Below are 23,988 nucleotides of genomic sequence, written 5' to 3' on the forward strand. Positions count from 1 at the left end.
AACAAAACCCAAAATACCAACCACAATACTATTTCACATCTAAAAAATTAACAATACTTCATTAATACCAAATATCATGTTCAAATTTCCTTAATGATGTCAATTTTACATTTCCTGAATCATGATCCAAATAGGGTTCAAATGTTGTATTGATTGTGTGTCTCTCAAATCTCCTTTTATAGGTTCTCACTCCATCTCCATTTATTTTATGTTTGCAGCTTATTTTTTGAAGAAATCAGATCCCTTGTCCTGGAGTTTCCCAGGACAAGGATATTGATTGGATTTCCACTGTATTTATTAGCATGTTTCTCTATTCTTTTACTTCCTGTAAACTGGTAGGTATATGTATAGAGTTGATTAGATTTTTGGCAATACTTCACATAGCATGTTAGTGTTAAAAAGTAATTGAGAAGAGTGCACATGTTCGGGTCTTTATAATAAAAATTGCATTTTGTTACGTATTTATTAAAGACAATCATTTCTAGTTTATAAAAAAAAATCCTGCCCTGATATACACAAAAATGTCTTGATAATGGTAATTAAAAGCAGCACTCCCACCCCCCTTGTGTCCACACAAATATTCAATCTAGATTGGCTTGATCTTGAAGTGTAATCCAATAAGACTGAAGACCAAACACTTCAGGTCCTGGACAAGATAATAAAATACTCGTAAGCCTTCTGGATCCCTATAATGCAAGAAGAAAAAAATGTTTAAAAAGCTGAGAAAACTCAGCAAAAAAATACCATTTACTAACCCAGATTATTTATGTACCAGGATATTCCTCATAGAGGTATTTACAGAATTAAAACTTTGAAAACAACCCAGTGTCCGAAAAGAAAAAGCCTATGTGCTATATATTAAAATGTAATATTATGAGGTAATTTAAAATGTTAAGGTTTCTTCTTAATGAGGAAATGCTTATATTAAGTGGGAAAAAATCATAATTAAAGTAACAGACTGTTGATCTCAATTACATTTTTTGTGCTTTAAAAGACTATATATATTTTTTAAAGCACAGGAAAAAGACAAGAAATACTTTAAGATTAATGGTTATCTAATTGATAAGTTTACGGGCTATTTTCACCTTTCTACTTTTCTGTATTTCCTATATTTTCAACAATGAGCATGTATTACTTTCAGAATTAGGAAAACTTATTTTTGAAGTAGTACTAAGCAGGACCAAGAGGCTGAAGATTACTACAGCATAACTGAGTAAGAACAAGACTGTTCACAGGAGGACAGTTATGCCTAACATGTACTAAAAGTGAGCCATATCTAACCCCAAATCCTCAAAGCACAAGAGCCAAAGAGGTTGCCAAATTCTAAGGATTCTTTGTGGCATGTAGATTCATGTCTCAACTTTATATTTTACCCTACTGACAAAATGAATTTTTAAACTTATATTCTGAATAATTTCAAGTTTCACTAAAGTCAGGCTTTAAGATGTGCTATCAGAATAGCCAACACGGAGGAAGGTGTTCAGACTCATTGATTCTACAGTTTATTTCCAGCACTTGTGTTTTTGTGTTTCATTTCTGTTCTGGCCAGATTCTTACCCACTTTGGCTGCTCTTATGGCATTACTCTGTGTGTGTGTCACTGAGAAGCTCTTATTAGCAATGATTGACTAAAACACCAAAAGCAAAAGGAGCAAGCCCTTGAAAATATATAATTTGGAGTCTCTCTATTGAGGGGGACAAAGCTGACCAATTCTGTCTTACATTTGTACCAGATCTTACCATAATGGTCCCAATTTGGTTAAGGGTTTCATATCAGCCTGCTCTAAAACAGACACATCTGGATATAAGGATCATGGATACTTACTTGGATTGATTGACATCAATAAGGGAACCAATTTTTGACGTCGTGAAAGAAATATGTTCATCTCCAATGACAATTTCAAGCTCCTAGAAACATGAAACGTCAGTTTGAATTGGATTTTTCATCAGTCACACAGGAGAAGGGTTCATCATGTGCCAAATCACATAAACTATAATACAGTTGGCCACATTCCCAAGACCCGTTCAATCTGAGCCCTAAACTGTACTGGGCACTGGAAACAAAGAGCTAAATAATTGGTATGAGATAAATACTGGTTTAGCCCTTGAGTAGCTTATACTCTTAGAGGAAGTTGTGTGTGTGAGGCTCCACCATTTAGAAGAATTTACATCATGCTTTGTATAGGAGTTTTCATTGTTAACAGTGTGGAGTAACATGTATAAATCTGTTTCACGAATACCAAGAATCTAACTTTTCTGGGCAACATGGGACAAGTAAAAGAATTCCAGACCCTGAGCAGATCCCAGCTTTGTCACTTACTAGCTGTATGCCCTTGGGTCTGAATTTCTGAAGAGTGAAACAAGTACTACAATCTTGAAAAAAAAAAATCTATTGGGTGGGGAATTGGAGGGCAGTGCCTACGGGACAGATCAGCAAAACCAAACAAACATCTCTGCCCTTGTGGAACTTACAATCTATTTTTTTTTAATTTATTATTTATTTATTTATTTAATTTTTGGGGGGCTGAATTGGGTCTTAGTTGCGGCATGTAGGATCTTCATTGAGGCATGCAGGATCTGCTGCTGCAGCGCTCGAGCTCTGCCTTCGTTGAGGCACGTGGGCTTCTCTCTAATAGTGGCTTTAGCTGCCCCGCAGCATGTGGGATCTTAGTTTCCCTGACCAGGGATTGAACCCGCATCCCCTGCACTGGAAGGAGGATTCTTTACCACTGGACCACCAGGGAAGTCCCAAACTTACAATCTATTGAGCTCTACTTCTTAACACTCAGATTTGAAAATGTTAATATTTTATCATATCTGTGTCAGATTTTTTTAAGAAATATTGGAGTTTAGACCCACCTCCCACTCTGTTCTCCTTCCTGCCTCCCCAGAAGTTGGGGTGTATTCTTTCCAATCATTATTTTATATTAGGTAGTATATTTTAAAAATTTTACATAAATGATCGTACTATATCTTTTTGCTTTTTTCATTCAACAAGGGTTTTTGTTAATTTGTTTTTTATTGAGTTAACATTGTTTTTTTGTTGCTGTTGTTGTTTTTGGCCACACCATGCAGCTTGTGGGATCTTAGTTCTCTGACCAGGGATTGAACCTGGGCCCATGGCAGTGAAAGCAATGAGTCCTAACCACTGGACCACCAGAGAATTCCTGTATTGGGTTAAAATTGGTTTAAAAGTTTCATGTGTACAATATTATATTTCTACTTCTGTAAATACTAGTGTGCCCACCACCCAGAATTTAGTTTCCATCTGTTACCATACAGTTGATTCCCTTTACCCATTTTGCAACACCCCCTCCCCACCTCCCCCAGCCCCTTCCCTCTGGTAACCACTACTCTGATTTCTCTATCTATGTGGTTTTGTTTGGCTTGTTCATTTATTTTGTTTTTTGTTTTCAACAAAGTTTTTGTAGGTAGATCAAGTCCATTAGTTTTAAATGCTTTAGAATATTCATTTCCCTATTGAAGCAGACTTTTGTTTCTATAAACCATGTGGCAAAGATATCCTTCTATGCATCTTGTGTATATATGTGAAAATCTCTCTAGGAAATTCCTAGAAAGTAAACATATTTTCAGCTCTGCTAGACACTAACAAATCGTTCCCTAAATGGTTGTAGCAATGTTGTTTCCACCAGTATATATGAATCCCCCTTTTCTTTCTCATATCCTTTTTAAAATTTGGTGCCTTTTTTTTTTTTTGACCATTCTAATAGGTCTGACATGGTATTTCACTGTTGTCCTCATTTTCACTTTTCAAATAAAACTGTAAATGTTTTCATAAATTTATTGCCCACTTGTTTTTCCAGTTCTGTAATTGTCTATTCATAACCCTTACACATTCTGCCACTAGTTTACCTTTTTATTATTAATTTGTAGTTCTTTATATATTCTGGATTGAAATGCTTTGCCAGTTATGTTTTGCAAATACCTTCCTCTAACCTGTGGCTTATCTTTCTATTTTATCTTGATATCTTTAGATAAAAAGAAGTTTTAAATTTAAAGAAGTCAAATTTACTAATCTTTTCCCTTGAGGAGTTTAAAAAACTTCTCTACCCGGAAATAATAAGACAGTCTATATTTTCTTTCATGTTTTAAAATTTTGCTTTATTTCTATAAATCGTCTAATTAAAAAATACTCTGTAAATATATTGCCAATCAACTTGGTATACTTTGTTAAACAGTCCATCCTTTTTCTATTAATTTGAAAGTTCAACTCTGTCATATACTGTTCCAAGTTCCCGTATACTCATGGGTTAATGTTTCTGGGTTCTCTATTCTGTCCCATTGGTTTAGTGGTCAATTCCTGAGGCAATGTCACCATACAAATGACTATAGTTTTATAAGAAATCTTCAAAATTATCTTGGCTACTCTTGCCCCTTTGATCTTCCATGAATTAGAGGCTCCATCAGGTTTTAGGAAAAATTGTGTTGTGATTTTGATCTGAATTGGAATGAATTTATAAATTATTTTGGTGAAAATCAATATAATATTGAGTCTTCCCATCCATAAAAATGATACATCTTTTTATGTCCTTCTGTAAAGCCCTTTCCCATAAGTTTTATGTATCTTGTTAAATTCACTCCCAAGTTCTGTATAGCTTTTGTTGCTGTTATGAATGGGATTTTGTTTTTAATTACACTATCCAGTAGGTTGTTGCTGGTATATAGGAGTATGCCTTGCCCACTTCACAGGACTATTGTGAATGTTGAATGAGCTAATGGAGCTGAAAATTTTATCAATCCTAAAGCAAAATACGTATATATAGTATTATTAAGATCTCATGAACGTTAATTAAAAAGTTAACTTGAGTAAGTACTGAGGATGAGATTTTTTTCACTCTTCCTCAAGAGTTGGCCCATCATTCTGAGGTTAATTAGAATAAGCTTATACGAGTTTTCATATTAATTTAATAAATATAGTTATTATTGAGCTTTTACTATACACTGGCACTATTTCAGTCACTAGAGATATAGCAGTGGAAAAAAATAGGTAAAGTCCTTGTACTGAAGGAGTATGCATGTGTATGTGTACGTCTGTTGCAGTGGAGGAGGAAGAGGGATGCATAAGGAAAATCAAACAAGGCAATTTCAGACAATGATAAATGCTATGAAGACAAAAACCAGATTTTTTTTTAAGTGGTGGGGAAAGGCATTTTAGATTGGATGGACAGGCAAGACATCAATCACTGAAGAAGTGACATATGAAGACCTCAATAATAAAGACAGTCTTGGATAGAACGTTCCGGGCAGCATGTAGGAAATGCAAAGGTCCTAAACTAAGAACCACCTAGGTGTATCTGAGTAACAGAAATAAGACCGGTGAGGTCTGAACACAGTGTGAGATGGTGAGAACAGTAGAAGGTAAGGTGGGAGTTTGGACTTTATTTTAAATGCAGTGGGAAGCCACTGGAGAGTTTAAAATTAGTGGAATAAACCAATTTACATTTTTAAGATTACTCTGGCTTCAGGAAGGAAAAAATGGGCTGTACAGGACAAAAGAAGAAACAACGAAATCAATTAGAAGTCTGGATTAGGAAAGCAGCATTAAAGTGGAAAGAAAACCTTTCCTATTCTGTCAAATATGACAGTGGCTTTTATTTTTTAATTGCCACAATGTTTTCAGAATAAATACCTAAGCCATGAATTTAAACAGATATACTTAGTTGCCTGCATGATTTTCCATTAGATTGTTGAAATAACTATGTTTTATTTATCTCTGTATCCTCACAACGTTTTGTCCATAGTCGTTACTCAGTAAGTAATATGGGCAGCAAGTACTCTGAGAAGCAAGGGAGGGATCACAAGAGGAAATTAAGGGCTGGGCTCCAGGTGGGGAGCAGCACCACCTGCTCTCCCCGATCCTCTGTGTGGGATTAGTGCTTTCTTAGACCAACGTGCTGGGAATCTGCTCTGTGTAGGGCTCCATATTGCACACCCATACATGAGTATATTCAGTGTCACATGCAGAGCAGTAAACCTCATCTTATTTGTAAGATTTCTGCACGGTGGATAGTTGCCGAAACACCCACCTGCCGGCCCACTCGGTCAGGAGGAGGCCACAGAGCATCATCCTCTTTGGTAATTTCACTGTCATCAATTATTCTCTTCAGTTCCTCCATCACACTTCTATGTACATAAGCCTGAAAGCAAGTTAAAAAACAGAATTTAAACTGTATCGCTAAGCAGCATTCTGACTCAGATAGTGATGAAAAATAAAAGACTACTCATGAAAACTTACTTCTGGCACCTCTGTAAGTGGGAAGACATTCCGGCTTGACCTCAGCATGCCAAGAGGACGGCAGGGTCAGAAGTGCCCAATGACTACACCTCAGTCCCCCAACTAGTTGCTTCTGTTTCTTGGTACATCCTGTTCATGTGGACCTACTCCTTGCCTACCTAAAAAACTCACACTTGAGCCCCAAACAAAAGATCTGTGAGTAACTCTGGTTAATTTTAACTAAATGACATGCTTCTGAAGAGCAGAGATATGTCTTTTACATTTCACATATTAGTCCACATTAAAAAAAACTGTGAGGATGCTGACATGTGTGGGTAAGCATAATACTGATTGCTAATTAAATACAATAGCATGAGAATATACTGACTGTTAAGACATTTTCAAATGTGACAAAGTGGTTAAAAGAATAACTTTGATGAAACCTTAATGGTGTGGTAGAAATCATGCCAAAATGGAGCACACTGACTCGACAAAGGCAGGCATAGGTCTGAATTCCTGCTCAATCTCTTACTAGGAGGTCTAACTTTGTACAAGCCCCATAATTAATATCTGGGCCTTCACTGTCTTATCTTTAAAGGGTATATAATACCACCCATCACAGAGACTTACAGTAAGGGTTAAAATAAGCTCACAGATGTAATACCTAGTGTCATGCCTGGCATCTAACATGCATTCAGTGATGTTAACTCCTTTCCCATGCTCCCTTTCCCCCATTCAAATGCAAATTAAAAGAGCTCTATTGAGTGCTAGGTACCAGGGAATATATCAAACACTAAGTTAGTGGGGGGGTGGGTTTTCTGTTTTTGCAGATTAAGCAACTGAAACTTATCAAGTTCAACCAGGAAGTGTGCCCAAGGTCACAAGGTTAGTAAGTAGCAGATTCAGGGTTCAAACCAAGATTTGCAAGACTTCAATGATTACCCCTTACCGATTCAGCATTGTTAAAGAAAATATAAACTAAAAGAAGATTTGAGAAAAACTTTAGAAGCTATCTACAGATATGTCTATACTTCCCTATTCTTTATCTTTCAATACTACTCACAGAAAGAACAAAAACAGGACAAAAGGCTAAACGGCTCTCAGAGGATTCATTACCTCTTTTCTGATCATGACATCATTTTTGTAATTGCTGTTGTTGGCGTATCTCAATTTCCCTGTGAGGGGCAAAAAACAAATTCAATATATAATAAAAACATATAAATAAAGCCTGCCTTATCAGTAAACAAAGGATGTTGCCGCCATCAAGCCACCAGCCACACCACTCCCAGCTCCCTCCCCACGGGTGCACCCTAAGGGGATTCAGGATGGGGGAAACAGGATACTGGCCCTAGATAGTTAAGGTGCATATCAAAGGAATGATCTCAAGCAGCCAAGCAAGAACCTCTACATAGGAAAGTGCTAACTTCTTTAACTTGAGCTGTCTGGTATTTCTTTAATTAATAGTTAATTGTAATATTTTGATGTTCTGACTACCTGTTTTTTTTTGTCTTTGGGTTTTGTTTTGTTTTTTTTGCACAAACTCCTATATATCCTGGCTCATCCCTTACCTCTTCGGAACAGTCCCCCAAAGCTATCTGAGAGCCTGTCTCCCAGGCTTAAGTCCTCAGTATTTCTGCCGAATAAAACATAATTCTCAATCTTTAGGTTGTGTTTTGTTTTTTTTTTTCAGTCGACACTATTAAATAGCCTCCTAGCCAAAAATACAGCTGACAATGAATTACAATTCTTGCAAAAGCCAGCTCAGGTGTGAGAAAAGAACAGGCTTTTGTGACTGGCAAATCATGTCTCTGCAGGTTAATGTCCTCAGCTGAAAATAGGAGTAATTGATAACTCACCTGCACCCAGGGCCTTCTAAGGCTCAAGAGTGGTGAAAATTTCTGAAAACTGTAAAACACTTTTTACATATATTAACATGTGGCTGTGAAAAACTCCCATCTATCCTTATGATGGGAAAGCTGTGGATTTATTATTGAGCATATTTGGTATACAAGGCCCTTTGTGCATATGTGCATCTAACAGGCTAATTTGGGTATACAGGGTGGATATGAAGGAGAAGATAAAAGGAAATAGAGGAGATAATTATTTCCCTATAGAAGGCACACTAAAAAGAGCCAAATTAATTGATGCCTCACTGCACTGTCTCTCTGCCTCAAGTCTCTCTCCTTTCAGGTCATTCTCCGTACAGTGGATAAAGTGATATAGTAACAGATGGCTCTGACTAGGTTACTCTAACACTCTGATACTGACAATGGCTTCCCACTGCCTTCTTGATAAAATCCAAATTCCTTAACGTGGCTTACTGTTAAGCTGAGCCCCTTTCCAGCCTCACTCCTATAATAGTCCTCTCTCACAGAGCTGGAGTTAATCAAACTACAGTTGACCCTTAAACAATGTGGGGGTTAGGGGCGCCCACCCTCTACACAGTCGAAAATCCGAGTATAACTTAAGAGTCAGCCAGCCCTCTGCATCTGCGGTTCCTTGGTATCTACGGTTCCTTACCCGAGATTCAACCAACTGTGGATCATGTAGTACCATAGTATTTACTCTGTAAAAAAATTTGCATATAAGGGGACCCATGCAGTTCAAACCTTTGTTGTTCCAGGGTCAACTGTCTTGGTTTCTGCCTGAAACATCCTATGCACTTTTTGGGGTTTCAGCCTCCTTGCTGTTAATGCTGTCCAAAATGCCTTCCTGACTCATCTGCCTAACCAACTCCTACACATTCCTAAAGACTCACACCCGCCTTCCCCGTGTCATTTTATACAGGAAGCCTTCTTTGACCCTTCAGGATAGGTTAGGTGCCTTCTTTCTGCTCCTAGAATCTTCTGTTTCTTTCTACCACAACACCCAATACACTGTCTTGCTATTGTTAACAAAACTTTCTCTACAATTGGGGCTTGTCAGTTCATCTTTGTGCCCCCATTTACTGGAAGTTTTCTGTCATCTTTGACTCCTTTTCCTTCACCATACTGGCCACGCCCCAAATCTTATCAATTGGCAGTCCTTTTGGTTCTGCCTCCAACAGTATCCTAAATCCTTCCCTCTACTTTTACTATCACTCTAGTCCCAACCAACATCCTTTTTGTCTTAACAACTGTAACCGTCTCCCATTAAGTAGTTGCCATTCTTGCCCGTTCTGCACGTAATAGTTACAATACTTTTTCAAGAACAGATTACATCTCTGCTTGAAACTTTCCAATTGCTTCCTGCTGCACTTAGAAAAAAATCTAAACTCTACCATGAACTATAAAGACTACATGGTGTGGCCCCTGCATACTTATCCGACATCATCTCCTACTATCCTCCCCAGAGTTCAGTACTCTTCAGCCACACTGGGCACCTGAAACATGCCTAGCTCATCTCTGCCCTACGGCCTTGACACTTGTTTCTCTCCCTGCCTAGAATGCTCTTCTTCCTGAGCTTCACAAGGCTGGCTCCTTCTTGGCAATTAGATCTCAGTTCAAACATCTGCTCTTCAGAGAGTTTTGCAATGGCCACCCTTTCTAAAAGCGGCCCACCAGCAATTATTTCATCATTTTGTTTTATTTTCTGACCACTCATCACTATCTGGAATTTTTTTTTTTTTTTTTTACTATCTCCCAGCACGAGGATACAAGTTCCATGAAAGAGAAAGCCTGTCCATCGTTCACTCCTGCACCCCAGAATGTGGAACAGAACCTGGCACAAGATAGGCGCTCAAGTAATGTTTGTTGAATGAAGCATTATGGTCAAAAACGTCACTAAACAGAAGTCCCTACACACATAGAGAAAGAACCAGTGGAGAGGACATAGGATCGTTCCCTCCGAATCAGCGCCTCACAGCCATCTGTCCCTTCCTCCTCCAGTTCCTCGTACATTCCGGACCCCCGGCCTCCCCACTAGCCCGCCCCCAGGCCTAGTCCTCGCTCCCGGGGAGCGGGGAGGCTTCTCTCACCGTCCGGCCGGAACTCAAACTCCAGGAATTCGTGGCCGAATTTGCCCTTGTGACCCACATAGTAACGCAGATAGAAATCACTCTCCATAGCTGGCAAAAGGCAACCAAGACCAAACTTTAATTGCAATCCTCACCGCCGCCGTACGCGCCCGACACTGACGTTTACGGCGGCGCGCGGAAGTGACGTCAGGCAACGGCACGGCCTGTAGCGGAGAGACCCCCTCCCTAAGCCGTCCACCCGGAGGTGGGACAAGGCGCCTGCGCCCCTCCCGTCCGAATGAAGCTGCATTTCCCCGGAGGCGGGGTCTGTGCAGCCCTGCCGGCTCAGCCCGAGGCGTGAAGGGCCTGAGGCTGGTCGACCTGCCTTCTCCTGGGCTTGAGGCCGGAAGCCGTCCGTGGACTTCTGGGCCCCGCGGCAGGGGGCGGGGGTCTGGAGGTCGCGTTGCCTGACCTCGGGCTTAACACCCGGAATCCTGCGTCCCCCCAGGCTCCACCTCCATTTGGGACACCCGACTGTGTGGGTCGGAAAAGGCCCTTCACCGTCTCTGGACCTAGGTCGTCTCATCAGTAAAATAGGGTTAAAGGGAGACCTCAAGGGAGAACGCAGCGTACCACGGTGAATGCGTCTAATGTACGCTCCGACTGAACTCTGCCTGTTTAAGGATCAGTTCTAGAAATCCTTCTCAGCCACGCTTTCCCTGAATCCGCAGTGGAGCTTTTCATTTCCCTGCAGCTAACTCGGCCGCACTTATCCCGCATTTTATCTCTTTCTACCTTTTATTTCTTCCTTTCCCTTTCTACCTCACGGGTCTCTAGATGAGGTGCTGTGAATAGGACTTAAGTTGAATATTTGATCTCCCACTCCCCAGCACAGCTTACCCAGCAGTGATTCTCGGCCCGGCCTGCGCAATCGGATCGCCTTGGAGCACCTAAAAAAATACTGGTGCTTGGGCCCTACCCCAAACCAATTCAACCAAAATCTCCTACAGTGGACCTGTGTGTCGGTATCGTTGTTTTGTTTTGTTTTGCAGAGCTCTCCAATTGAGTCAGGATTGAGAATTACTGCTCAAGAGGCTCTTGTCTTTTCAGGCCAAAGTGGTTGACCTCTGTGAAGGCTTTCTGGCTATGGAAAAATTTTCCTCCTTGCTTAGGCCAAGGGCAACAAAACTCCTAATTAGTAGAAGCCTGCTGTAGTTCATCTAAGTTCCAGCCAGAGGGGAAAATGGAGTTGGATCTAGAGACAATGCCGAAATGGCATCATTCTTGGCGCCTGTAACTACACTATTCTGTATTTGGGCTAGTGGTCTCTTCTCATTCCCAGTCTTGCCATTACTACTTTTCTCCCAGAAAAAGAATTGGTAGCAGAGTGTAAAGTGGGTGTGATGGGGGGAAAAAGTCACTGGAGATTTGTATTAAAATAATCCCTTGTGTGACAGTGATTCACTGTGACCAAAGGTGAACTGATTGAATTTTTTGGACCTCAGGTTTCTTATCTTTAAAATGAGCATAATAATGTTATACATCTGGCAGAACTGTTGCAAGGATAAGAAACAATGTCTTGGAAATTGAAAAATACTTTGTAAACTGTAAATTACTATAAGGCATCTTATTAAAAAAAAAAGTGGATGTGGGTGACAACAAGGGACTTGTATAAAAAAGAGAAGGGATCCACCGTGTATTAGGCACCTAATAAATGTCAACCCCTAGGCTGAGTCTGTTTACAAGTGCTTGTTCTTCGAATCCTCATGACAATCTTGAGGTGGTAGTTGGAGTTAAGTATTTAGAGACATTGGGTAATTACCACAAGGTTATTTTCCAAGAGTGAAATTATAAAAAATTATAATGTAATTGATGAATCTGGGCATCTGCAGATATGGCAAATATCAAAAATGCTGAGAAAATTTAAAGGACACCCAACTTGGGCTTCCCTGGTGGCGCCGATGCAGGGGACACGGGTTCGTGCCCCGGTCCGGGAAGATCCCACATGCCACGGAACGGCTGGGCCCATGAGCCATGGCCGCTGAGCCTGCGCGTCTGGAGCCTGTGCTCCGCAACGGGAGAGGCCACAACGATGAGAGGCCCGGGTACCGCAAAAAAAAAAAAAAAAAAAAAAAAAAGGACACCCGACTCCAATCAAGCTATAAGGTGATTTCAGGTTTGGGGGTATGAGGCCACATAGTATAGCTGAAAAAGCATGGTCTATGTGTCTGATGTGCCTGAAGTCAGCATAATTTAATGAGCATCTACTATGTGTCATGTGCTGGGAATACAGTGGTGAACAAGATATACCTTTATAGAGCTTACAGAGGAGGCAATCAAGGAACATACAAGCAATTATAATGTAGGGATAAAATTTACAAATAGGGGAAGCACAGAATACTATGGAAGCACATGGAGTGGCTCCTAATCCAGTCTAGGGGGTCTAAGGGGAGTCTTCCTGAAGAAAATGTTCCAGACAGAAGGCCCAGAAGTGTGTGGTTTGAATACAGAATAAGGTTGTGAATATAATAATGAGGTTGGAGAAGGGGTAGAAGACTAATCATGAAGGTGCTTACAACCCATATTAAGGAGTTTGGGCTAAAACCCAAGGCTACTGGATTTAAACGGAAGGAAAATGGATGAAGGGCTTTAGGCAGGAAAGTGGAAAGAGGTGGTGGTGACATGACCTATTGCATTCTAGAAGGATCACTCTGGCTGGTTGTAGACTGGATTGGAAAATGGAAAGATTAGAAGTATGAAACTCGTAGGCAAGGAGATTAAGATGTAGCCAGAGAGGTAGGGGAAAAACCAGGAGTATGGTGTCAATGTAAGCCAAAATAAGAGTATTTCAAGACAGGAGTGGCAACAGTGTTACATACTGCTTCCAGGTCAAGGAAGATAAGGACTGAAGATATTTACAAGGTTTATAATCAAGGAAGTCCTGGGTGACCTTGGTAAAAGCAACCTCATTGGCATGGGGGTTAGAGGCAGAGCAGAAATATTGGGATACAAATGGAAAAATTTGTTGTGGAAGCACAGAATTACCTAACCCTATGAGTTAGGTCTGAGTCTGAGAGAATAGAGAAGGCTTCCTAAGGAAAGTACTCAAGGACAAATAGGAGTTAGCCAGATGAAGAGGCAGAAAAGGAAAATCGAGGCAGAGAACACTACACGTGCTACACGTACTTTGGGGGCACTAAACATAACTATCGACTCTGGGAAGTTTCTTCACTCATATTTCTCATCTCTAAAATGGGAATGATAATATTGACAGTCCTTATCTCACAATATCATTCACTCCCCCCCCTCGTTAAAGCACCACAGTACTTTCATATTTTAAAAAAATGAATTTAATCTCTCTCTAGAAACAGTGCACTGATTTTACAAATGTCCACATTTGGTTTTTAGTTCACCAAGATGATGTTGGTACAATTAGTGAGATGCAGCACACCACCCTTTGCCTCTGGAAGAGAAACCAGACTGCAAAGGGGACTGAGTACAGAAGCGAACGGAACTCAGAAGGACAAGACAAAAAAGCGTAAATGGTTAGTGTGACCCAACATTCTAACATGCCTGTTACATCAAATATGGTCACTTGGGGGTGTTCAGAGGAAGACAAACAAGGAAAGTTCATTTGTGTACAACGTGATGGAGTTTGCAAACCAGTAGCTCACCCCACATCAACAACAGCTTGTATAGAACAAAATGCTATTTTAAAACACATGGTTTGCACAGATATTTGTTTTCTCTTGTAATTTTTGTAAAAAAGTATCAAAACCTTCACGTCTTTAAATATATATATACATATACAGGTGGCTTTTTAAAATTACTCTTTATAGCACAAAGTGTTTGCAAATGCAGAGGATTTCTGCTGATTCTTGACTATGTACATGGTGCATAGCCTGAATGAACAGAGCTTCCTGATTTCTTATATTAACTGAAGATTTGAAGCTGTAATTCCTCCACCTCTAAGTTCTCCATATCCTGAAAATCCCCAATACCCTAAAAATAGTGTGAGAAGATTCTGATACTCTATCTTCATGCATTGCCAGGAAAAGAAATTATTTACTCTGAAGCATTTAACTGATAACTCATTTATATCTTGTGAAATGATGAGTGTATAGCAGGTGTGAGGGAGTGGGGTAGAGAGGCTCACATTCCTGTGCTCTCTCCCCATTCCCCCTAGCACCCGACTGGGCAGTGCTTGGGGTCCCCTCTGCAGACCCCACGTCTTCAAAATTTCCAGTTTTCTTTTTCACCGTTGAGAAAATCCCAGAGGCTCTTGACAACATGGAATCCTGTGAAAATCCCACTGCCCTTCTATCAAGTCTTCATTGACCGTATCAAAAAACTTCAACTCAAATTTATGAAAAGCAGTCACTGTTTCCCTTTGGCCACAGGAAAGCTTGAGAGTGAAGACTGTCGTGTCTGCAAAGTGCTGGCAACACATTCTGATCAATTTTCCATGATGCACTTGGTGCCTTATACACAGTAAATGACCAAGAAATGTTTCATTAATTGAATCAGAAACTAAATAGAAGTATTCTATAAAGTGCTTACATTGAACCTGTCTTTCCATCCAGCCTCGTTTCTTGCTAAGTCTCCCTTGAGCCTTTTGCTCATTACAGTGAATTACATGCAGTTCCTTAAGATGCCCATGCTGTTTCATGCTTCTGTGTCTTAGCTCAGTGTGTCCTCTGCCTGAAGCAGCCTGGACACCCCTACTTAATTTCTAAGACTTAGCTTAGGGCCACTTTTCCTACAATGCCTTTCTTGACCCCATTCTTACACCTTTGTAAACTAACAGTACTCCCCAAAATATCTATTCCTTTGTTTTTGTTTCCACATGTCTTCCTCTAATTGCTACTGTGAGTTCTGTCAGGACAGAAAGTGTTTGACTGACCTGTACATCTGCAGTACCTGGCACTTAGTTGGTACCTAGCAAATAGTTTCAGTGGACGAATATACATATTGCAATCACACAGAATTGGAGGGATGCAAAGTACTTATTGCTGTACATTTAAATACGATCTCATTCTGAGGTTACAGTTTACCTCTATCTGTTTTATATGTAATCATGCTATCAAGAGTAAATAAATAATATTTTAGTTTTCCTCATTTCTGGAAGGATATTTCTGCCAGTGCTTTCAAAATTCCACCAGAAAGATAGGCCATAAGATAGGCAGCAGGTTTGATACAATGTTCAGGCAGCCCAAAGTAGTGTCCTGGAAAAGGAAAGCGAGGAAAAGGGCTGGGACTAGTTTCTTTTACACATATAAAAAAATGTCTGATAAATTTTCTGCCCTTCAGGCCTTATCTCTAAGCTTCGTTCCAGCTCTGTAGTCCAATGACTCTGTGATCCATTATTGGCTGTAGGTATATGATGACGCAGGGGCAAAAGGCCACAGAAGTGCAACTGTACCGCAAAACGCATCCAAGAATAGAGAAGAATGAACCTGACTCCTCAGATTTCATCTTATTTACTGCCGTCCGACACATGAGTATTCCACAGTTTTTTGTAGGTTGCTTCCGTAACTGTCTCTTCCAAACTGCAGTTGTAGCATATTCAGGAAACATGGATGTCTCTCAGAGAGTTGTGTTTCATCATCATTTTGAGATCTCAGGCTGAATCATCCTGACCCTATTCATTATTTTTTTCTGTGAAGGACAGTATCTGACTAAAAGTTTAGAAACTATGCATTAGTCACTATTATCATTTCCCCAGGAAATTCTATTTCTTTGGAGGCAGGTTACAGAAAAAGTTTTGTTTTGTGTAAATTTCAGTGCTTTTCACTTTCATGATTTTTCTTCAGTCAAAAATAATTTTACTTTCCATTCTTGAAAGAATAGTAGTAAGTGATTAAACTCTATAGGAGTTGGCCACCTGTTCTTAAAATTCTGTTTGGTTTTGGTCATTCTAGGTCACTTGCATATACCCTCTCAATGAATGTTTCAGGACTATCAACACATGTATATCATGAAGAAACTGCTTGCTTATGCAAAGCTTAGTGCCCAGGCTCCAGAATACAGTTATTTTCTCAGAAGACAGGAGACCATGAGTGATGTAGAGAAAGGTCCTAGGAACAGGGTGACAGAACCCCAGAATGTCTGCCTGGAAATTCAGAAGGTATCAAGCTGGTGACACATCCAAGCTTCACAGAGTTGGGGGCAGCTGGGGAGTAGAAGGGGAGGAATTTGCTTAAAAGTGTCAAGTTCCAGGTATGTTAAGGTTAGATACATGTCCTCTGCTCCTACTTAAACCAAACACTTCCATGTCACACCTTGTCCCTGGTTGTCCAGTGGGAGTGAAGTGGCAGAACAGCAGAGTTAAGACCACACCTTGGATAAGAGCCAACAGGGACTGAATTCCTTCTGGGACTGTAGGATTACCTTTTCAATGGTAGACCCCACAAAAAGAAAAGTGCACTTCTCCCTGCCTCCCCCAAGGCCCAGGAAAAGCAAAGTAAGTGTCCACAATGAAAAAAAAAAATCTATACATATACCCAGAGTTTCTCCTTTTATTTACAAAGCAGTAAACCAATCCCTGTGTGAACATATATATCCGATATACTGTAGTATTGTGTACGCCATTTCCCCCTCAAACAGGACTTTAGGTTTGGCCACTTTTTCTGATTTAAGCCAAATATTAGTTTCATCTATGTGAACACATGATGGCAACAAACCTATGTATCACTTTAAATTGTTTTCTCCACCTAAAGGAAAGGGTAGAGAGAAAGGGGAAGGGAGAAATAGAGATGTAACAAAACCCGTTCCTCCATCCTCATCCTCAACCCACAGCATACTCGGAGGTCAGTGCCTGAGCCAGTCCCAACAGTAAACTTGGCCTGTTCAAGAAACGTCTCCATTTAGCTCTCTATAAGTAAGGATGGCACCCTCAGTGTGCTTCAGAGGAAACAGTGAATTCAACCCAAGTCTCCTAAAAGAAAATGAAGTTACTTGAAATGCTGAACTTTAAAACAAGGAGTAGCCAAGGTTCAGGCATGTTCTCATCTGAGCTCGCGGGAACTTTGGGTACTGTGTGAAGTCTGTACACTGGCTTTAGCCACAGAAGAGAACCACAGTAGCCACGGGTGAGCTGAGGGCCTTTTGCTGACTGATTGGAATCCCAAGAACAGTCAGAGGCAGAAAAGATCTACCTCTCCCCACTGCATGTTTGCACAAACCATGGTATCTCTTTTCTGATCCAAATTTCCAAAGGCTTCTCTGAAAACTACAGATAACCCTTCTTGTGGACTGTTTTAAAATATATTTATCTTTATGTATCTGAACAACAGCCATAGGTGTGCCTCTTCTCTACAGACTTTTCTTTCTCACTCACATACGCACATAAACATAAATGCACACAGAGTCCGGGTGGTAGGCCAATCATACCAAAAATAAATACTCTCACCTCTCTAAATTACTTATAGAACTAATCTTATTTTTGAAATATGTTAATAAATAATCTAAACGGGAGAGGGAGTTGAAGTGTTTTCTTCGTTTTACTTATGTTGATGGATAGCCACAAAGCATAATCATTCTATTTACAAAAAAAAAAAAAAACCTCTGAAACCTAAAAAAGCCCCCCAAAACCAAATACCCTCTGTAAATATAATTTTTAAATGATGAGTAAGCTACTGTACCATCGGCCCCATTTGGTTATGTACATCACGTTAGTCACTCAGCAGTAGCTATTCCATGAATTCCTCATGGGTAGTGCAACCAGTTAAAAAGTGTATAAAACATTATACATATAAAAACTCTCACATCCTTTGGATGTTTGCAGTTCATCATAACTTTGTGGTTACCTTTCCGCAATATAAATTAAAAAAAATTACACACGCACACACACACACAGACACACAGACTCATGTACAGAAACCCTTCCATCCAGGCATACACCATCCAGGGTGTAGTGCATGGGACTGAATTCCGTGAGGCACGAAGGGAGTGGTCCCATCCTCAGGGCAGTCCATCATCTTCAAGGCTTAATGCCACTCGCTGGGGGAGACAGAGCAAAGAAATCATCATTAGACCCACTGGAGCTATTTATAGGATCACAAGGTACCAGAAATTCTATTACTTTATAGGCAGTAGCTCACATACTCTTCAAGAAGCTACCTCAGAAGACACGTTTGTCTTATTTATTTTACAGATGAGAAAACTGAGACTCAACGAGCTTAAACAGCATTTGTCCTGGATCATATAGCAAGCGGGTGAACTCAATTTGAACCCAGATCTGTATGAATCCAGAGCTATAGCTTTTTTCATTATTCTGTTCTGCCTCTGTAAAGAGGAAGGCTGTGGAGATCTAAACTTTCTCCATCCTCCCTTACAGGATTTTAGGTTTGCTCAACTTCAGTGGGTTAGCTTTGGCAAATGTTTAATCCCAGGCCATTAGCTACTTGTCTCTAGCATGCTAGTCACAATCAGGAAGGTAACTGGCTGCACCCCTCCCAACTAATTATCCAGAATTGGAAGGCAGTGGAGATCAATTAAGTTTAATCCCTCTTTCCCTCTCTCCAACTTTCTAGTCATTAGATACTAGACTTCCCTCTGCCACAAATGCTGACCACCCACTAACCCTTGAGCCAGTCTATTCCATTGTGGACAGTGGACTTAAATTCTTTCCTATATTGTCATGAAATCTGCTTCTTTATATCTTCCGATGTTCCCTGATTCTCTCTCTTAGACTCAGAGAGTTCTACACAGACAACCCTTGAAATTTTCAGTGTTTGTGTTCCCTTCCCTTCCTTCTGAGTGTTTTCTTCTCCAGGCTACACATCTAGCTTCCCCAGCCTGGTCCCGATATAATGCTGTGTCCCACTCTTCCACTTCCTGGATACCCTCCTTCGGATAGACCCCATTGTTTCAAGATCTTTCTCATCGCTGTATGAATTTGAGCTAGCCACTTCACCTCTCTGAGCCTCGGTTTCATCATGTTAAATGGGAGTACTAACAGGACCTACCTCATAGGGTTGTTGGGAAATCACATGGGATTATGTGTGTAGAGTGCTTAATGTAGTACCTAACACACATGGGGTCCAGAGTATTCTAAATCAACCTAACCAGCATAAGATAGAACCAGACTAGCATTTTCCGTCTCTGAACATTCTATAAACAATAAAAAGTAACTCCACTGCCTTTCAAATCATCTTTGGATTATTTGTGGTTTTGCATGAATGTCACGGCCTTGCTCCACTAGACTATCTTTTTCTAGTCTGTGACCCTCCCACTCTCCCAAGATAGATCTCTAGGCCAAAGTCAGGTCCCAGCAGTGATGGTGGAGCTACCTGAGCAGGGGACAGGGGAGAGAACAGGCTGTTGAGAATACTGATTTCCACAGCTTCAAGGCCATATACCCTGAGAAACAGTGGAAAGAGCATGGGCTTTTGTGTACATACAGATAGGAGTTTCAATCCTGGTTCTACCACTTCCTAGTTGTGATCCTAGGTAAGTTATTCAATTTCTCTGAGTCTCAGTTTCCTCATCTGCAAAATGGGGCTAACAATATCAAGTATATAGGTTCCTGTAAAGACTAAACAAGAAAATACAAGTAAAACACTGAGTAGCGTCTGATACACAGTAAGTTCTTACTAAATGTCAACTTCCTCACTCTCCTACTCTATTTCTCTGCAGTTGGCAGGAGCTTAATTCTTCAGGTCTTAGATTCATCAGGAATAGCTCCTCCTGAGTGGTTGTTTCCTTCTGTGGAAACAATGACACTTTACACGTGCAGAGCGCTTTATAACTCACAAAGCACTCTCACATGTGCTATCTCACTTGAACTTTATAAACTTAGGCAGCAGAGAGAATGGGGGTTATTATTCCCATTTTACAAATAAAAGTAATCAGAAAGAAGGGACTGAGATCACAGAGCTGTGGAATAGTGAAACTGGGAGTCATCTCCACTCTAAGCTCAACATTTCTTCCACTGTGCCCCCTCTGATCTTTAAAAATTGGTTAAGCAACTGTCTGCTTGGATTGGCCGAGGTTAAGGATCCTCAAGGCCATCTGCTAACGCTCCTCACTTGCTTGACCTCATTTCCCACGTCTCCCCTTCACGAACAATTGGCTTCAGCAGCAATTCTGTCTGTCCTGCCCCGTACTCAGTCATTTCTTCCACATGCCATTTCCTTGGTCTGCAACTAACCCATCTTTCATCTTTGCCCCGACACCCAACTCACAGTTTGCAGCCTTCTAGAACCAGAAAGCCTTCTAGGATTGACTGCACCTGCCTGGTTCATGCCCTCGCTCATCAGCCCCTCAGACTCAGAGTGGCACTGCCCTACCTTGCACTTGACGACAGGCAGCTCGGAAAGAGGGTTCTTCGGGAGTTGGTGCAGCTGTGACCTTGGTTCCCCCGGCAAGACAAAAAGCTCCTTGAGGGCAGGGGCTGGGTCTTCCATTTCTCTGGTCTCCCCAAGACAGGGCTCTGCCCACAGTGGGTGATCAAAGCTGCTGATCGCCTGACAGGGGGATGGACTGGATGACCCATGAGGTCACACCCAGCCCCGACTCCGCTATACAACCATGACATCTGCTCCAGCCACTTTGTGGTCCTTGATCCTCCAACAAGCCATGCCCTGTCGTGCCTCTCAGCCTTTGCACATGCTTCTTTCTGGAATGCCACTTTCCTCCTTCTCTACGTGGAAGACTGCTATGAATCTTCCAAGGACACAGTTCTTCTGTCACCTTTGTTGATGTTTCCATAGCATTGGTTCAACAAATACTTACTGGGAGCCAAATATGCTGTGCTAGGCACCAGGGAAACATTAATCAGACAATCCTGCCCTCAAGGAGCTCACGTTCTAGCGGGGAGACCAATGAGTAAAAAGACAAGTAGACTATAGTGTGACAGGTGCTGTGATGGAGAGAGGTGGTGAGAGAACAGAGAAACCAGGGAAAGCTTCCTAGAAGAGGGGACCCTTGAGCTTCCACCATGGCACTCAGCACACAGCTGTTCAATAGCCAGTGACTCTCTAACTCCCCCACCAGCTCCCTGGGAGCAAGTACATCCCTTCTTTACTTTTGAACACTTGGTATCTTATGTGGTACTTGGCACATAACTGGTATACATTGTTCACTGAAATGAATGCATTTGAACTGAATGGCCACAGTTGCCTTTCTAGGCCAAAGGTTCTGAAAACGTATTCAGCACAAAGACAGGCCTCTTTCCTCCAGGAAGAGCCTCTAGGTACAAGGTGGTCCTGATACCCTTCTATCCCAACCACCTACCCCAGCATTCCTGTGTCCCCAGGGCCTAGAACAGTGCCTGGCACATGGTAGGTTCTTGATAAATGTCTGAAGGAGGGACGGAGGGAGGGAGGGAGGGAAACAAGGAAGGAAAGGAGGGAAGGTGGGAAAGAAGGGAGGAACGGATGGAAGGAAGAAGGGAGGAAAGGAAGGAAGGAATTCTTCCAGCAAGGAACACTTACTGCTGGATAGACATGGCCAATCTGAGCAGCCCTCCCTATGTGGAGCTCATCCTCATCCTCTTCTTCTGTCGTTTTCCTGTATACAGGGTTGTCGAAATTCATGCTTTTGGTGTTCTTCCGCTTCCAGTTTCTCCAGATCAGGTAGCCACTCATGCACAGCAGGGCTATAACCACTGGAGGAAGAGACACGTTACAGTGGATCTCCAGCAGGCTCCAGCCCGTTGCCCAGACATCAGTGCATTTCTCGCCACCTCTCCAGCTTGGCTGCCCCTTGTTCCCAGGCTCTGTTTCTGCATATTCTTTTTCTGCTGCTGGGAAGCCCTTCTCCTAGCTCTTTGTTCATTAACTACTCATCCTTCAAGATCCAGCTCAAAAGTGAAGACTTTCTCAACCTCTCACGGTACAGTCAGTTGTTCGCTCGCGTGTGTTCCCAGACCACAGTGTTGTACTTTATATATGTGTACCCCCAACTAGACTGAGCTCTTTGAAGGCAGGGACCACACTTTCTTTCTCTCACTGTGCCCAGTGCCCTGTAGCGAGTAGGTGCTCAGTAACATGCTGAGTGAGTGAGTGAATTTCTTCACCACACTCTTGCCCTAATACTGCTACTTCCCTGGATTTCTCTAAGAAACCATTCTCTCCCAAAATTGGAGGGTGGAGGGTGGGGTGCTTCTTTCCAAAACTGGGGCTCTGCAAGAAGAGGAGCATCTCTAGAAGGGAACACAGCAGGGAAACACAGGTTCTGAGTTAAAATAAATGGATATATTAATGTGTAAAGGAGGAAGTTCTCAGATAGAGCCGGGAGAAAATGGGGCAAGCAGCTTCACAAGATAGTAAGCAGTCACCGTGAGCATTCAAGTGGAGGCTGGGTGATAGCTGTCTAGGATGCTACAGAGGGGGTTTCTACAATACTTTGGTAAGATTATAATAATCAATAATAACTGATATACATAAAGATAAGAACAGGGCAAGGATGTCTGTTATCGCTGCTATATTCGTTGTCCCAGAGATCTAGCTATGCAGTGAGACCAAATAAAGAATTGAAGGGCACACATGGGAAAGGGAGAAATCAAACTGTCATTAACAGATATTGTATGCTTGGAAAATCTTAGAAAAGCCGATGAAAAACTATTAGAAATGATTTTAGTTCAAGAATCAACAGAAAAAAATCAATAGCTTTCTTATTAATCAGCAATAACCAATCAGAAAATGGATGGAATAAGAAAATATTCGTAATAGCCCAACAAAAAACTATAAAATACTTGGGATAACCCAATAAGGAATGTGCAAGTCCTATGTGACCTATACAATTCTACTGAAGGCCATAAAAGAAGGCTCAGATAAATAGAGAGATATGTCATGTTCCTCGATGGGAAGGTTCAACATTGTAAAAATGTAAATTCTCCCCGCATCAATTTATATACCCAAGGCATAAGATTCCATCGTAAGTTTTATAGAATTAACAAGATGATTCTAAAGTTCACTTAGAAGAGAAATTGAATAAAAATAGCTAAGAAAATGTTCCAAGAATAATAATACCCTATTAGACATTAAAACATATCATAAAGTTGTGTTTCGAGTATATAGGAATAGTATATAGGGACTGGTGGAGAATAAACAGCCTAAAAGCAGATCAAAGTATGTATAGGCATATAGTTTACAATAAAGATGACAAGTCAAGTCAGAAGGAAAAGATGGACTATTCAGTAATGGTCTTGTGAAAACTAGACAAGCATGTCGAAAAAATACTTAAATCTCTACCTCTTGCTGCATTCTAAATTCCAAATGGATTAATAATCAAATACTAAAACATGCTTAAAATAGTAGAAAAACATATAGAGAGATATTTTAATAATTTAGAATGAGGCAGACCTTCCTAAGCAAGACACAAAGCCCAGAAGTCATAATGTAGGAGATTAACAGATCTGATACTTAAACATTTTTAATTCATGCATGGCAAAAGAGACCATAAACAAATTCTAAAAATCAAGTGGCAGGATGGGAGAAGTGATTTGTAACATATATTACAAAGGTCTAACATTAATTATGTATAAATATTTCTACAAATAAGTAAGAATAAGACAAGGAACCAATAGAAAAATAAGAAGAGACTGTGAATAGGCAATTCATAAAGGATGAAATGTAAATGGCCAATACGCTTGTGAAAAGATACTCTGCCTCCCAGGGAAATATCAGGGAAAGAATATTCATCTTTCAGCCCTCAGATAAGCAGAAATTTAAAATAATGATTCTATTAGGGCAGGTTACATCAGGGAAACAGCATACACATGCCCTTCTGTGGAGCAGAGTATGGCAGGAGAGGAGTTGATTTCTCTTTCACTAAACAATGCTGAGTATTTTCCACTCTACTCAAAATGAGCC

The 23,988-nt window shown here is 40.9% G+C and overlaps 2 protein-coding genes across 20 annotated transcripts in view; both read right to left on the bottom strand.

Moving 5' to 3' along the window:
* Nucleotides 1–423: 423 nt before the first annotated feature.
* On the bottom strand, nt 424–10,377 carry MAGOH (mago homolog, exon junction complex subunit). Its single transcript, XM_067726183.1, has 5 exons — nt 10,190–10,377; nt 7,351–7,409; nt 6,047–6,157; nt 1,825–1,907; nt 424–686 (listed from the first exon to the last, which is right to left on the bottom strand). Exons 1-5 carry the CDS (start codon nt 10,275–10,277, stop codon nt 587–589), a joined length of 441 nt encoding a protein of 146 aa, XP_067582284.1. The 5' UTR covers nt 10,278–10,377; the 3' UTR covers nt 424–586.
* A 6,295-nt stretch (nt 10,378–16,672) lies between these two features.
* The window catches only part of LRP8 (LDL receptor related protein 8), a 77,694-nt gene continuing 70,378 nt past the window's right edge, over nt 16,673–23,988 (bottom strand). For 16 of the 19 annotated variants that reach the window (XM_067726203.1, XM_067726202.1, XM_067726201.1 and 13 more), the window contains 3 exons: nt 21,607–21,779; nt 20,461–20,637; nt 16,673–18,169 (listed from right to left, as the gene is read on the bottom strand). In XM_067726203.1, the coding sequence (XP_067582304.1) occupies nt 18,131–18,169; nt 20,461–20,637; nt 21,607–21,779 (389 nt within the window). In that variant the 3' untranslated portion in view covers nt 16,673–18,130. The remainder of the gene's footprint in view (nt 18,170–20,460; nt 20,638–21,606; nt 21,780–23,988) is intronic. The other 3 variants (XM_067726196.1, XM_067726191.1, XM_067726204.1) reach the window with 1 other exon arrangement.

The sequence above is a fragment of the Pseudorca crassidens genome, chromosome 2 (assembly GCF_039906515.1).
Source record: "Pseudorca crassidens isolate mPseCra1 chromosome 2, mPseCra1.hap1, whole genome shotgun sequence".
Classification (NCBI taxonomy): domain Eukaryota; kingdom Metazoa; phylum Chordata; class Mammalia; order Artiodactyla; family Delphinidae; genus Pseudorca; species Pseudorca crassidens.